The sequence below is a fragment of the Notamacropus eugenii genome, chromosome 1 (genome assembly GCF_028372415.1).
Source record: "Notamacropus eugenii isolate mMacEug1 chromosome 1, mMacEug1.pri_v2, whole genome shotgun sequence".
NCBI lineage: Eukaryota > Metazoa > Chordata > Mammalia > Diprotodontia > Macropodidae > Notamacropus > Notamacropus eugenii.
This window is the reverse complement of record NC_092872.1, coordinates 435,937,562-435,950,986: the sequence shown is the minus strand read 5'-3', so window position 1 is coordinate 435,950,986 and position 13,425 is coordinate 435,937,562. Positions and strand designations below refer to the sequence as shown.

At 42.0% G+C, this 13,425-nt stretch overlaps 1 protein-coding gene across 1 annotated transcript in view; it reads left to right on the top strand.

Moving 5' to 3' along the window:
* ASTN2 (astrotactin 2) overlaps positions 1-8,177 on the top strand; it is a 1,124,306-nt gene extending 1,116,129 nt beyond the window's left edge. The window contains exon 23 of the mRNA XM_072631748.1: positions 7,330-8,177. Within this exon, the coding sequence (XP_072487849.1) occupies positions 7,330-7,567 (238 nt within the window). The 3' untranslated portion in view covers positions 7,568-8,177. The remainder of the gene's footprint in view (positions 1-7,329) is intronic.
* Positions 8,178-13,425: the final 5,248 nt, after the last annotated feature.

Sequence of the window (13,425 nt, the reverse complement as noted above, 5' to 3'; positions counted from 1 at the left end):
GCAGGTCACCAGCCTCACTTCTCCTCCAGAGCCATATGAATCCAGTAACTAGATATTCATCAGGATGACTAGAGATGACCCAGGATGAGGCAATTGGGGTTAAGTGACTTGCCCAAGGTCACATAGCTAGTGAGTGTCAAGTGTCTGAAGTAAGATATGAACTCAGGTTCTCCTGACTCCTGCACTGGTGCTCTATCCACTGCACCACCATATACATATACAATCATATTAAACATACTTCCACATTAGTCATGTTGTAAAGAAGAATTAGAACTAAAAGGAAAAACCATGAGAAAGGAGAAACAAACAAAAAGAAACAAAAAAAAAGAAAATAGTATGCTTCAATCTGCATTCAGACTCCATAGTTCTTTTCTTGGATGTGGATAGCCTTTTCCATTATGAGTCTTCTGAAACTGTCTTAGATCCTTCCTTGCATTGCTGAGAAGAGTTAAATCTATCAAAGTTGGTTGTTGTACAATGTTGCTGTTTCTATGTACACAGTTCTCCTGGTTCTGCTCACTTCACTCAGCATCAATTCATGGAAGTCCAGGTTTTTCTGAAATCCACCTGCTCATCATTTCTTAGGAACAGTAGTATTCCATTACATTCATGTACCACAATTTGTTCATTGCCCAATTGATGGGCATGCCCTCAATGTCCCAGTTCATGGTCACTACAAAAAGAACTGCTATAAATATTTTTGTACATGTGGGTCCTTTTTCCATTTTTATAATCTCTTTGGGATACAGACTTAGAAGTGGTATTGTTGGATCAAAAGGTATAAACAGTTTTGTAGTCCTGTGTGCATAGTATCGAATTGCTCTCCAGAATGGTTGGATCAGTTCACAAGTCTACCAACAATGCATTAGTGGTTCAATTTTTCTCACATCTTCTCCAACATTTATCATTTTCCTGTTTTGTCATGTTAGCCAATATGATAGGGGTGATGTGGTATGGGGTTGGTATTTTTAAGGAGAAGGGACACCTCTTTGGAGACTGAAGCAAAGAAAGAGAAAATGATTGATGTTGATGGTATATTGGAATGAGGCATTGGAGGAGAAAGGAAATTATGATGAATGGCCTCACTTTTTTTCAGGCAAGTCTTTGGTGAGGTCCTCTTCTGAGAGAAAATGGGAATAGGTTGTATAGATGGATTAAGGAATGAAAGGTATGTTTAGAAAAGATTCTAAGTGAAGTCAATTCAGCAAATATTAATTAAATGCCTACTGTATGACAGGGACTCTGCTAAATACTGGGAATAGAAAGAAATGCAAAAACTGTTCCTGCTTTTGAGGAGCTTATAATCTAATGCAGAGGGGTATAGAAAGTCATTTGGGGAAAAGTCAACACTTTGGCAGGTAGCAACGAAGGGATAGGTGAGACTGCAAAATAGAAACGTGTACTGGATCCAGTCAGTATCGTTGTGTGATTTCTTCCATTTACATTCAGTAGTATGCATGGAGAAGCTGAATAGTGGGAGTGATGTGGGACAGAGGTTTGGAGAAAGAATGGGTCTCAAATATAGAAGACAATAGAAAATTAAGCTCGTTCACTATGGGACTGATGTTCTGAAGAAAGAGAAGTTAGGTCAAAACAAGCATGGTGGCCTGAGAAAAGAGGGAGGAAGAGAGTGACTAGAGGTTGCCTTGAGGACTGAGAAAAGGCTTAGGAGGGATCAGGAAGGAAAGGTTATGATCAGATAGAAAAATACCTGAATTGTGTATATAAGAGGAGAAATATATTAGGCTAATTGTGCACCCAGGAAAAGCTCATTACCAGGAAACTCATTATCCCAGATATTGTGCCTGCTTTGGTAGTCACACTTCATCAGTACTCTCAGTAGCCCTCTGCCTCTGAATAGAGAGGGCAGAGGAAAAAACTCTTTCCCAAGGTTTCATTTAAAGAGCAATCTTAACCAGCCACTTTCTCTCAGTTCCACTAGGTTGATCCAATTCCACCATCATGATGTCCCAGTGCCCCCTTTCTTCTTGTTTTCTCTTGGCATATTATAAGCTCCTCCAGGGAGGGCAGGGACTATCTTTTTTTTTTATCTGTGTCCCTTGAGCTTAGCAGTGCTTAGCATATAGTAGGTGTTTAATAAATGTTTACTAAATTCAATTTAGAAATATGTCCAGACCTATGTGTGGCTAAAGGTTCAGATCATGGAAATGATAAAAGGTTGATAAACTGGAAAGCCAGCATTTGAGGGGATATCAGGATGTAAAGTGAAGTACACAAGGCATGTGTTAGGAGGAGAGAAAGATTCAGAGTCAAGTACTCCTAAGGTCTCAGAGAGAAAAAAAAGGAGAATGGCCTGGAGGTCAATTAAGAACTGCCTTGGGGAAAGGGATAAGCATTTATTAAGCACCTACTATATTCTAAGCATTGTACTAAGTGTGTTATAGATATTTGATTTCATTGTCACAGTAACTCTGTGAGGTAAATGCTATTTTGTCCATTTTTATAATAAAGGAAACTGAAGCAGACAAAGATTAAATGACTTCCCCAGGGTCACACAGCTAAAAAGTTTCTGAGGTTGGATTTGAACTCAGGTCTTCCTGAGTCCAGGCCCAGTGTTCTATTCCTAAACCTAACTGCCTAGAAATCTGTTGGAATCTAGATAGGGTAATATAATCTGGATGGAATGACTCAAAGAATCACTGCACTACTGAGTGATCACATTAGGGGGAGAATCTGAAAGTGGCTGTCAGGAATAAGAAGCCTCCCTACTCCTAGTCTTCCTCCTGGCCAAATGTGAGAGCATGAATGAAGGTACACATAGTGCTGGAGAGGGACCACCAGGATACATCCTCCTCCAGGAAAAGCCAGGTTTCCATAATTACAAGTAAATAGCAAGTGCATGAGAATGATAGATATGATGTGAGTGGCAGTTTAATAAAGTGGAGGAAGGGGTAGAGAAGATTGCATATGGACATGAATGGGCTAAGGCTAATGTGGATAAGGAAGCAGAAAGTAGTAGCTAGGGAAGGATACTTTGGCCTAGTCATCCTGTGACCCTGAATTGCAGGGATTCTGGATGGAGTCAGAATGTAGTAGACTGATCAAATACTAAGATCCACTTTGCTCCCTGCATGAGAAGGATACAGCCACAAGGACAGTCAGGTATATGGTATTATGATCTTGGCCATGGGAAAAGGAGAAAGGACTTTGCTAATCCAGCTCACATGCCCTCCTTTCCACATTCCCACATTAGCCTTGGTCAGTTCTCCAGTTATTCAGTAAATGATATCTGGGCCAACCCATTGAGTTTTGTCCGACTAGCTTCCCAAGTATGATGATACAAGTGGTTGTTTAGTCATGTCTGATTCCTCATGATTCCTGTGGACCATATGGACCATATCACACCAATAATGCCCATAGAGTTTTCTTGCAAATATACTGGAGTGAGTGGTTTGCCATTTCCTTCTCCAGCTCATTTTACAGATGAGGAAACTGAGGCAAACAAGGTTAAGTGACTTGCCCAGGGTCACACAACTAGTAAGTCTCTAAGGCTGGATTTTAACTTGGGTCTTCCTGACTCCAGACTTCTCATTGTATGCACTGAGACAGCTAGTTTCCTCTGATGTCACAAGTAAACACATCCAATAAAGTTTTAGAAAGGAAGTTTTCAGATTGGGGGGAGCATCCCAGAAAACCAGGAAGGGTGGCAGTGTTGGGCTGGAAGGCAGTCAGGCATAGCTAGAACAGAGCCTGTCAGCAGAAAGTGGCATATTTTTTAGACTTCCAAAAATACTTATTAGACATGTGAAGCAACATATGAAAGGCTTCATAGAACTACATTTGGAGTCAAAGGATTTGAGTTCAAATAATTCCTCAGTTACTTACTCTCAGTGTGACTTTGGCCAAATCATTTGACCTTTCTTGCCCTCAGTTTTCTCATCTATAAAATGGATCTAATAATCCCTGTCCTGCCAGCTCATAGTTACTTATGTTCAAATGAAATAACACATTCAAAAAAGCTTTGTAAACAAATGTGTAGAGAACAGAAATGTAACCTGCTACTATTACCTGAAACTACAAAAGCAAAGAAATCACTCATTCATTAGCCCTCTAAAACTGAGGGCAGCTGGGTAGTATAATAAGATGGAGTACTGGACTGGGAATCAGAAAGATGCATTCAAATCCTATCTCAGACTCATAGTGCCTGTGGGACTCTAGGCAAGATGCTGAGCCCCTAAAACTCAGTTTCCTCATCAGTAAAATGGCTCCAATAATAAAACCTGCCCCACAGAATTGTTAGGAGGATCAAATGAGATAATATGTGTAAAGCACTTTCTAAAATTCTATAAATGTTAGCTGTTATGTGGTTTAGTTGCTTGGTTTAGAACAATACACCTGGGTTCAAATGCTGGCTTTACCATTTGCTGCCTGTGTTACTTTAGGCTGGTCAGTTAAACTCTCTGGGCCTCAATTTCTTCCTCTGTAAAATGAGAGGGTTGGATTAAATGACCTCTAAGGTCCCTTTCAGTCCTAAATCCATGATTCCAGCATCCTGTGATCCACATAAGATACAGCAGATGCACTTGTAATGTCACAGCGGGACACAGTCCCTGTCCCTCGATCTTGTCTGCAGTGGGAAGAGTCATTCTGGCCCCGAGTTATTTTGGGAGGGAAAGACTCAGCTTTGACGGAGAGGGAGTCAGGGCCAGCAAGCTTTTCAAATCATCTGAGGCAAAGAGAGAATAACATAAGAGCCGTTCAAAGCCAGGGAGAGAGCTGCACAGACCCCACAAATGCTTGATGTCAGTCCCTTCACATATCCTCCCCCCTACTTTAATCTGGAGCGCTGGCTTCTCTGAAGCTGGGAGGTTTCTGTCTCAGAATCTCAATCAGTGGGACTGTGTTGAAGATGTCAGAAAAATACTAGAGTGCTTAGATCCAAGGTTGAAATTCCCTAAAGCTTTCCTAATTAAACAACTCCCTATTCAGTCTCTCTCCTTCCCTAGTCCCAACATCCAGCACAGTTCCCATCCTCCCCAGTCCACCAGGTATAGTGTGAACATTTTGCCAGTGGGAGTAAGTAATGAGGTGAGAATATTGGAACAATACCTAACCCCTCCTTCCTCTCTCCTCCTCCTCCATACCTCTGACTGCTATAAATAGAGGCTGTGACAAGGCTGGTATAGAGTATAATGGCCCAGGGCGGAGCAACTTGTGCTCTCTTAAGAGTCTCCAGGAAGGGTTAGCGTTTAGGGGGAATGCTGTGTTCAATGACCTAACAAAAGCATTCAACTCCATGAGCAAATCTAGGCTCTGGCAACCATGAAGTAAGTGAGTTTGGCTGGGCAGAGAAGCCCTTCAACATCCTGAAGTTATTACATGATTAAACAATCGATAAATCTTTATTGAGTGCCGACTTTGAGGTTCCTTACCCAGCCCCTCCCCAACTGAACAGATGGTTAAAGACCAACCTCTCCAAGCCTCCTTTCTCAGACTTCTGAATTCAGGGCCAAGGGAGCCTGGTGTTGAAGGATACTCAGACACTCTTCACACACTCTACATTGAAACCAACAATTTCCTTGCTTTGCTGTTCCTGAATTGAACATTTCCCCTTCCACTTCCAACCTCTGCAAAGCCTGTTCCACATGGCTGATATACATTGCTTTCTTACCTCTGCCTTAGCTTATTGCAAGACTTAACTCCCGTGCCACCTCTGGATGGAGATCTTCCCTATTGTCCCCAGTTGTTAGTGTTCAATCACTTCTCAAATTATTTTGTATTGACTATATTCTATCTTCCAATAAAACATAAGTTACATGAGATCAGGGACTATTTTCCATTTTGTCTATATGTCCCTAGTGTCTAGTACAATACTTTGCACATAGCAGGCATTTAATAAATACTCATGGAATTGTAAAATAAAATCATGAGGGAAAAAGTGGAAAAAGCAGTGGATTGAAGAGACAGAAGACCTAGTTTAAAATCCTGACTCCGGATCATCTTGGTCAAATGATTAAACTCAGGGCCTGGGTTTCTTCCTTTGACACCTAATGGTGTTGGGCTACATGACCTCTAAGTTTCCTTTCATTTTCTCTTCTGTTTTGACCTGTGTTACAGGGATTTTTTTTACAACTTTGATGTTCTGTGTTCCAAAGCACTGCCTCTCATATTGTGATTTTTTTTTTCACTTTGGGAGAGCAAACATGGATTTGTTCCCCGAAATCCTGGAAGAGTAGAAGTAGGATTGGAGAACTCTTAGATCATAAAAAGGCAAGTTGAGAACAAATGAAAAAACTGCCTTTATACAATCAATAGCAAACATATCAAATTCCTTACTCTTCAATGTTAATAAAAATCCTTTACCTTGACATGGTAATTAGTAGTTTTCAAAGTACTTTTCCATACATCAGCTTATCACACAAGGGATGTGCATTAGAATGGCAATTAGAGATTGGCATTCTGATCTAGTTCTGCTCTGGGGATAATCTTGGGCAAGTGACTTTACCCCTCTAGGCTTGGAAGTCATAGGAGCATGGATTTTGAGTTAGAAGGGGACTTAGAGACCCATCTCTTCAGTTGCATGATTGGATATAGCATCCTTAAGGAGCCTGTGTCACATGTCAGAAGATGGTCTTCATGAGACACATAGAAGCATAGATCCAGGGTTGGGAGAGACCTAGTGTCATCTAGTTCAACTGTCTATCTCACTCCTAAAAAATTTTACAGCTTATGAAACTAAATAACTTCCTTAACCTCTCTGGGCCTTAAAGTCACATGGGTAGCAAGCGGCAGAGCCAGGATTGAAACTATTTCCTCAACTGTAAAATTAGTGACTAAATTCAGTGATCAGAGTTCCTTCCAGTTCTAACATCCTGTGATCCACATAAGGTATACAGGGCAAGTATTAGTATTTCCATTTTATAGATGAGAAAATGAAAGGCCATATAGGTGAAATAACTTGCCTGAGACTAGTAGGTGACAAAAGTGGGGTTTTTGATTTAAGAACGAAAGACAACATGGGGTAGAGGAAAGAATACTAGATTTAGCATCAGGGGATTTAGGGTCAAATCCCTACTCTGCCACTGATTCATTACCTGTGTGACCTCAGGCAAGTCTTTTAACCTATTCATGTCTCAGTTACCACTTCTGCTAAATGAGGGAGCTAAACTAAATGATAACCCAAAGTTCCTTCCAATGTGAATAAAGCCTGGTGATTTTCCAGTGTGTGTAGGACTTCAAGAGGCATGGCGAAGTATCAGTGACCATTCTAAAACTTTTTCCAACTCAAAATCCTGTAATCCCATGATTCTGTGCTAGCAGAACTTGGGGCTCCTGGTCCTCCAACTGCTCTTTCCTCCTGCCTTTCAGGAAAGCCCACCTGATCCTGAGGAGGCTGGAGAAGGTCAGCAGCCACTGCTCTACCCTCCTGCGTAGCGCCTACATCCAGAGCCGTGTGGACACCATCCCCTACCTCTTCTGCCGAAGTGAAGAGGTACGGCCAGCTGGCATGGTCTGGTATAGCATCCTCAAGGACACCAAAGTCACATGTGAGGAGAAGATGGTCTCCATGGCACGCAACACGTATGGTGATTCCAAGGGGCGGTGAGAGAGAAGACTGGCCTCAGGCTTTGGATGGCCAAGAGCAGAGACTCTCAGAGTACAAGAGACAGAAGGACACATGAGGAACCTGGATCCTGGGTGGGGTTTGGGACAGGGTGGTGACTTGAAGGAGTCACAAAGGTCAAGTCAGACTTTCTCCCATGGACAGTTGAAGGGACCTTAGGTAGCAGCCGGGATCATCCATTATTTTCTTTCTTTCTTTTTTGAGACATTATTTGACTCTGTCATAAAGTCTCACCTTTTTAAAACCTTTTTCTTATGGACTCCAGAAATCCTGAAATGAGAGCATTCTGATGGGGGCCACATATTACCCTTCCCTCCCTTTCCCCTTGACTTTAACTGGTTTCAGCAATTCTTTCTCTGTGGTCTCCCTTCACCTCCTCCTACTCTGCCTTTCCACCCAGGCCTCAGAGCACAGGACAGCCCGTTTGGCTGTAGCCATCTCCCTAAAGTAGACCTGACAATTTTCCCAGTGAGGATTTTTTTTTAATGCTCTCCCACTTGCAGAACTCCTGCCTCTTCCTACTGCTCACAGACCCACCCCGGCAGAGGTCCTGACAGGCTGTTCTGTGCATTAAAAATTCATATGAAGTCCATATTCCTGCCTATGTGGTATTTCTTGCCAGTTGACTATATTTTGTGACACCCCAGGCTCCCCTAGCCAGTGATCTTGGGTGCCTTCCTCCAAGAAACTGGACAGCAAAGGTGTAGCTACTATCCAAGAAGCTGTCAGAAGATAATAGGAGCCCCAAGAGAATAATGAGGAAATCCAAGCCCCTAGAGAGTTCTATTGCATCTCATAGATGCTTATTCATTCACCTGTGGTTACATCTTGATCAGAGATCTGATTGAGCTTATGATGATAATATTAACACCAATAGTTAACACAAATATAATACTTGAAGGTTTGTAAACACTTCACAAACATTGATTAACTTGATTCTCACAACAACCCTGTGAGTCAGGAACTATTATTATTATCTTCATGTTACAGATGAGACAGATAGGTTAAGTGATTTGTCCAGGGTCATATACCTAATGTCTGAGGCTGGATTTGAACTAACATCCTCCTGAGTCCTAATCTGTGACTCTATCCATTATGCTACCTAGCTAATATGGTATAAGGGGAAGAACCCTGGAATAAGAGTAAATAAACTTGGTTTCTTATCCTGACTGTAGCAATGAGTTACTGAGTATCCTTGGGCAAATCATGTCACCTCTCTGATTCTTCATTTTTCTCATCTCTAAAATGATAAGGTTGGACAAGAATAACTTTGAAGGTCACTTCCAGTCTACCCTTCTGGGTTTTAAAGTCTGGCCCAACTGTAACTGAAATATATACATCCAGACATATATACACATACACACACGCATATATATGTAGATATAAAATATAGGTATATGTGTGTTTGCATACCACACCACACGTACCACTGTTAGCTACAGATACCCAAGTTGTAATAGCTAACTAAAACTTCCCAAGAAAAAGAGATTAAAAGTAATTAAACACAGGAAAGATAAATTTGTTATGAAAGATGAAGTTGGAAAAAGTCTAGACCATAAGGTATGGTAGGGAAAGGTCAAATTCAGTAGATGTAACTAAACGAGCAGCTCCAGAGTACCTGACATAGTTTGAGGATTTGGGAGATCAAGGAGAGAGTTTTAAGAGGATTTGTTGTAGGGAAAGGATATTGACTACTTTTTAACCTTGATAACAATTTTGTTATGGGCCTGTCCTAGTTACCCACTTACTGAAGATTTTTCTTAAAGTGAAGATAAAAAGATCTTGATAAATTTTCAGCTGGAAGCCATCTTAGAAGGTCATCTGGTCCAAGCCCCTCATTTTAGAGATAAGGAAGTTGAAACCCAGAGAGGTTAAGAGATTTTCCCTAGGTCACACAGCTAGTAAGTGGCAGAGTTGGGGTTTGTGCTCAATTCCAAGTTGAGGATTCATTTCACTACCTCGTGGTGGGGGGGAGGGCCCAGATCGTACCTTGAAGCTTAACTCCAGAATCTCTGATCTCTCTAAGGAATGTAAAAAAAGGCAATGGAAGACAAGCAGAAATCAGAGTCAGGGAGTTCAGCCTCACCAGCTGTCTCCTTTTACCACATTGGAAGGCATAAATACTGCTAATGCAGCATCACAGAAGGGGCTGGAGATCTCCCAGTTTTATACTAAACAAAGAAAATGTGGACTCTTTCTGCCTTTTTTTTAATGGAGAGAAGGAGTCTGAAGGAAGAAAACTGGAATGTAAATGGCACCTGGTAAACAGTGTTTCTTCTAAATATTTTATCAGGACCATGGGCAAGGAAAGCAACATAAAGAAAAGTAAACACTCTGGGCTAAGAGAATCAAGGAAAGGAAAGGTGAAAGACAAGAGGTTAATCTGAGAAGTTAGTCTTATTTTGGTTGTCACCTGTGGCCACATTGGAAATTGGGAGTCTGAAGCCAGGGTAAGGGGTCTGGAGTTATGGCACCCATGAGCTTCACTGGTTCAAGCAAAGTGGGTGGCAAGTTGAAGTTGGCAGCCAAGAGCTAGTCACCATATAAGCAGAACAGAGGTTATAACCTGGGCTGGCAGTATGGGAGGTAGACACTCTGGTAACAATCTTTTTTTTTTTAAAGGGGGCCGTTTTGTTTTATATGATTACTGCCAAAGCTGGACTAAAGCTAGAAAATATACAGTTCAGGGGCCTTGAGTGGGAGTTTATAAATGAATGTGTTAGGCTAGAAGAAGGCAGAGAGAAATCAAATGAAGGAATCCTTAGGAACTACAGAAAGCCCAGGAAAAGAAGTATGTACATTCACAACAGAGAGAAGGCTGAGGACTGAGAAATGGGTCTTATTTCAAAGGTCGGGAGACAATGTGAAGTCAATGAAAGAGAAGAAAAAGTGACCCAACTGGTCAGAGAAAAATGGGGCCAAAGGAGACTGTAATTTTAAGACAAAGGCAGTGGCTGCCACTGTCAAATGCTTCAGAGGTGATAAGGACTGGGACAAAAAGTTTTTATGGACAGGAGGTACTCAGTGTCCTTTGATGGCTGTAGAGGTGCTAACCAGATTGCAGGAGGTTAAGCTGTGAGTGAATGATGGCACCCCTTGATCTAAGGCTGAATGAAGAGAGCTTGGGAATAAGAAGGCTGTGGCCTCTCTGAATTCTGTACAGGTCAGCCCACATGTTGAATACTGTGTTCAGTTATGACATGTTTTAGGAACGACAGTGATAAGAATGAATGGAACATTTGTTGGCATTTACTATATGTAAGCCACTATGCCAAGTGCTGAGTATACAAAGAGAAAAAGAGTTAAGACAGCCCCCATTCTCAAGGGACTCATATTCTAATGAGAGCAGACAACACGTGGAAAGTTTCAGCTTTTTGATGGGAAGACTTCGTGGTCCTTAGGGAGCAGCATCAAAGCAGATGTTAATGCCTCTTCTTTAACGTCATTTTCACCAGTGAAATCCTATCAGTGCCTGGTGTTGAACCATTTGACCATGCCAAGTAATTTAGTGACAAGAGCTTCCTCTTTTGGGTCATGAAGTTACCAGGCTGTATCTCTAGAGGGATTGCTTTCCAGGATGATGGCTACAGACACTGGGTTTGGAGTATTGCCATTCCCAAGGCTCTTGGGTTAAGGTCTCTGACCATCCCCATCAAGGTCTAAGGGGAGATAGTGGTCAGGTTGGTGGAAATTTGACTTGCTTGACAGATGCCATCTTCTGTGTCTCCCTCAGGGTACTCTGCTGATTTGTCTAGGCTGGCTTGCCTATCTTGTGAGTAGCAGTTGGGTGGGTGAGTGAGTAAGGATAGCTGCCCTCTTCTCCACAGGAGCCACTTCCCTAGACAATGGCAGGGAGACGTGGGCTTTAAAAAGGGCCAGTGGTCTGGGGTAGGGCAGAGGTAGTGCAGACACTCCCAGAGTTCCTGTGTTTATCCACCTATTAGTGGCAGTTGATCACCAGTTGTTGGTGGTGATAAGAATGTGAGATCCTTCTACGCAATGATTTGTCCATCAATGATAGGTACAAGAGCTAGGATGGAAGAAGGTCTGGTAATTTGGGGGACAGCATTCCTCCCAAGGCTTCTGAATAGATCTGGAGCCCTGCCTTATGAAGAACAGTAAAGGGAATGGGGATGTGTAGCCTGGAGAATATTCCCCTGTGAGACCTAAGTGTCTCCCCATAGGTACTAGCCCTCCCCTATCCCCAGAATTATTTTGCATTTTCTTTTTCTGTATTTATCTGTGTTTGCGCTGTTTTCTCTTACTAAAGTACACATTACACAGGGACTGGCTTATTTTGTCACTGCATCCCTAGCACCAAAATAGTGCATGGTTTGTTTAGTGAATGAATAGAGGAGAGATGACTTGGGAAAATACAATAGTTATATTCCTGAAGTGTGAATGAGATCCTATAGAGTATCTGGTAGAGGGGCTTCACCAACTGAAATGCTACCATGGAAAATATTCATTTAAATCAGAAAAACACATGGTGCTCATGGAGTTGGAACAAATCTTACTCCCTTGAGTGGGCCTTCATAATAGCGTATGGAATCATAGAATTAAAGGTTATGGAAGGAAGCAATGTTAGAGATCATCTACTTCATTTTAGAGATGAGGATAACGAGGCCCAGAAAGAACATGTAACTTGCCCAAGGTCACACAGACAGTGAACTGGCAGAGGCAGGATTCTAACCCAGATTCTCTGACCCCCAGTCTAGGGTGCTTTCCTCTGCAAGGATATAGGATATTAATGGTTATTATGTACATTGCACTGTTTCTATACACTAAGAGTGTATAGCTCTCTGTACAGCCCAAGAACATCTGTGGCAATATGCTGCATAGGTAGGGCAGGAAACCCAAGGTTGTCCATAGGGAATCCAGGGCCTATGGCCTTGGGGGAGGAAAGAAGGGGAAGAAAGGGTATGGCGGTTGTCAGTAAACAATGTCCTTGGCAATTCCCAACCAAAGGCCTTCCTGAGTCACATTGAACTCAGAGTTGTTGATAGGTAGGTGCTAGACCTAAGGCATGTGAGACTAGGGGGTGAGAAGGAAGGTATCTTACATGGATTCAAGTTAGATCTTGCTATGATCATACATACAAATACCCACACAAATACAAAATGATCACCTAAGACTGGTTAAATTCTGTGAAAATGAATATTTTGTAGATTTGTAGATTTGAAGGGGAAAAATAGTCATAAGTTGGAGAGCCATGCAGGAGAAGGTGTGTAGAATCCATCAACAATTACTCTGCTGTCCTATCTACTTTGTTTTGAAGCTCAAGAGGGGCTGGTTATTGGTCAATAAGTATGTAATGAAGCAGATGAACTGGAGCTCATTTTTGGCACCAGCTTTGGGAAATAAACTCCATTTCCCATTCTTCTTCTATACTCTTCTGTCTCCCTCAGATACCTTCCCCGAGCAGCTCCTGCTCTGACCCCACTCCCTATACCCAAGAAGCAAATCCAATTTTACCACCCTGATTGACTGTCTCTGAAGACTGGCTCATTAGAATCTAGAAGATGCCTTAGAGGTCATCTAGTCCAATCCTCTCCTTTACCAAAATCTAGTGCTCTTTCCAAATGTCCCATACCACCTCTTGGCTGAAAGTCAAGAGACTTGAGTTTGAGTGCCGCTTTTGCCCCTAAATCTTGACTTGACATAGTCTTAAAGAATGCCACAGACATGCCTATGAGGCTACTGTTATCAGACCTTGAACCAATGACTTGACATTAATGTAACAAATGAATAGTCTTGTTATTAATATTGGTGATGCTGGTGCTCACTGATTTTTTAAAATCTAGACCTGTGCTTTGATCAGTGTGGTATACCTCCTCTAC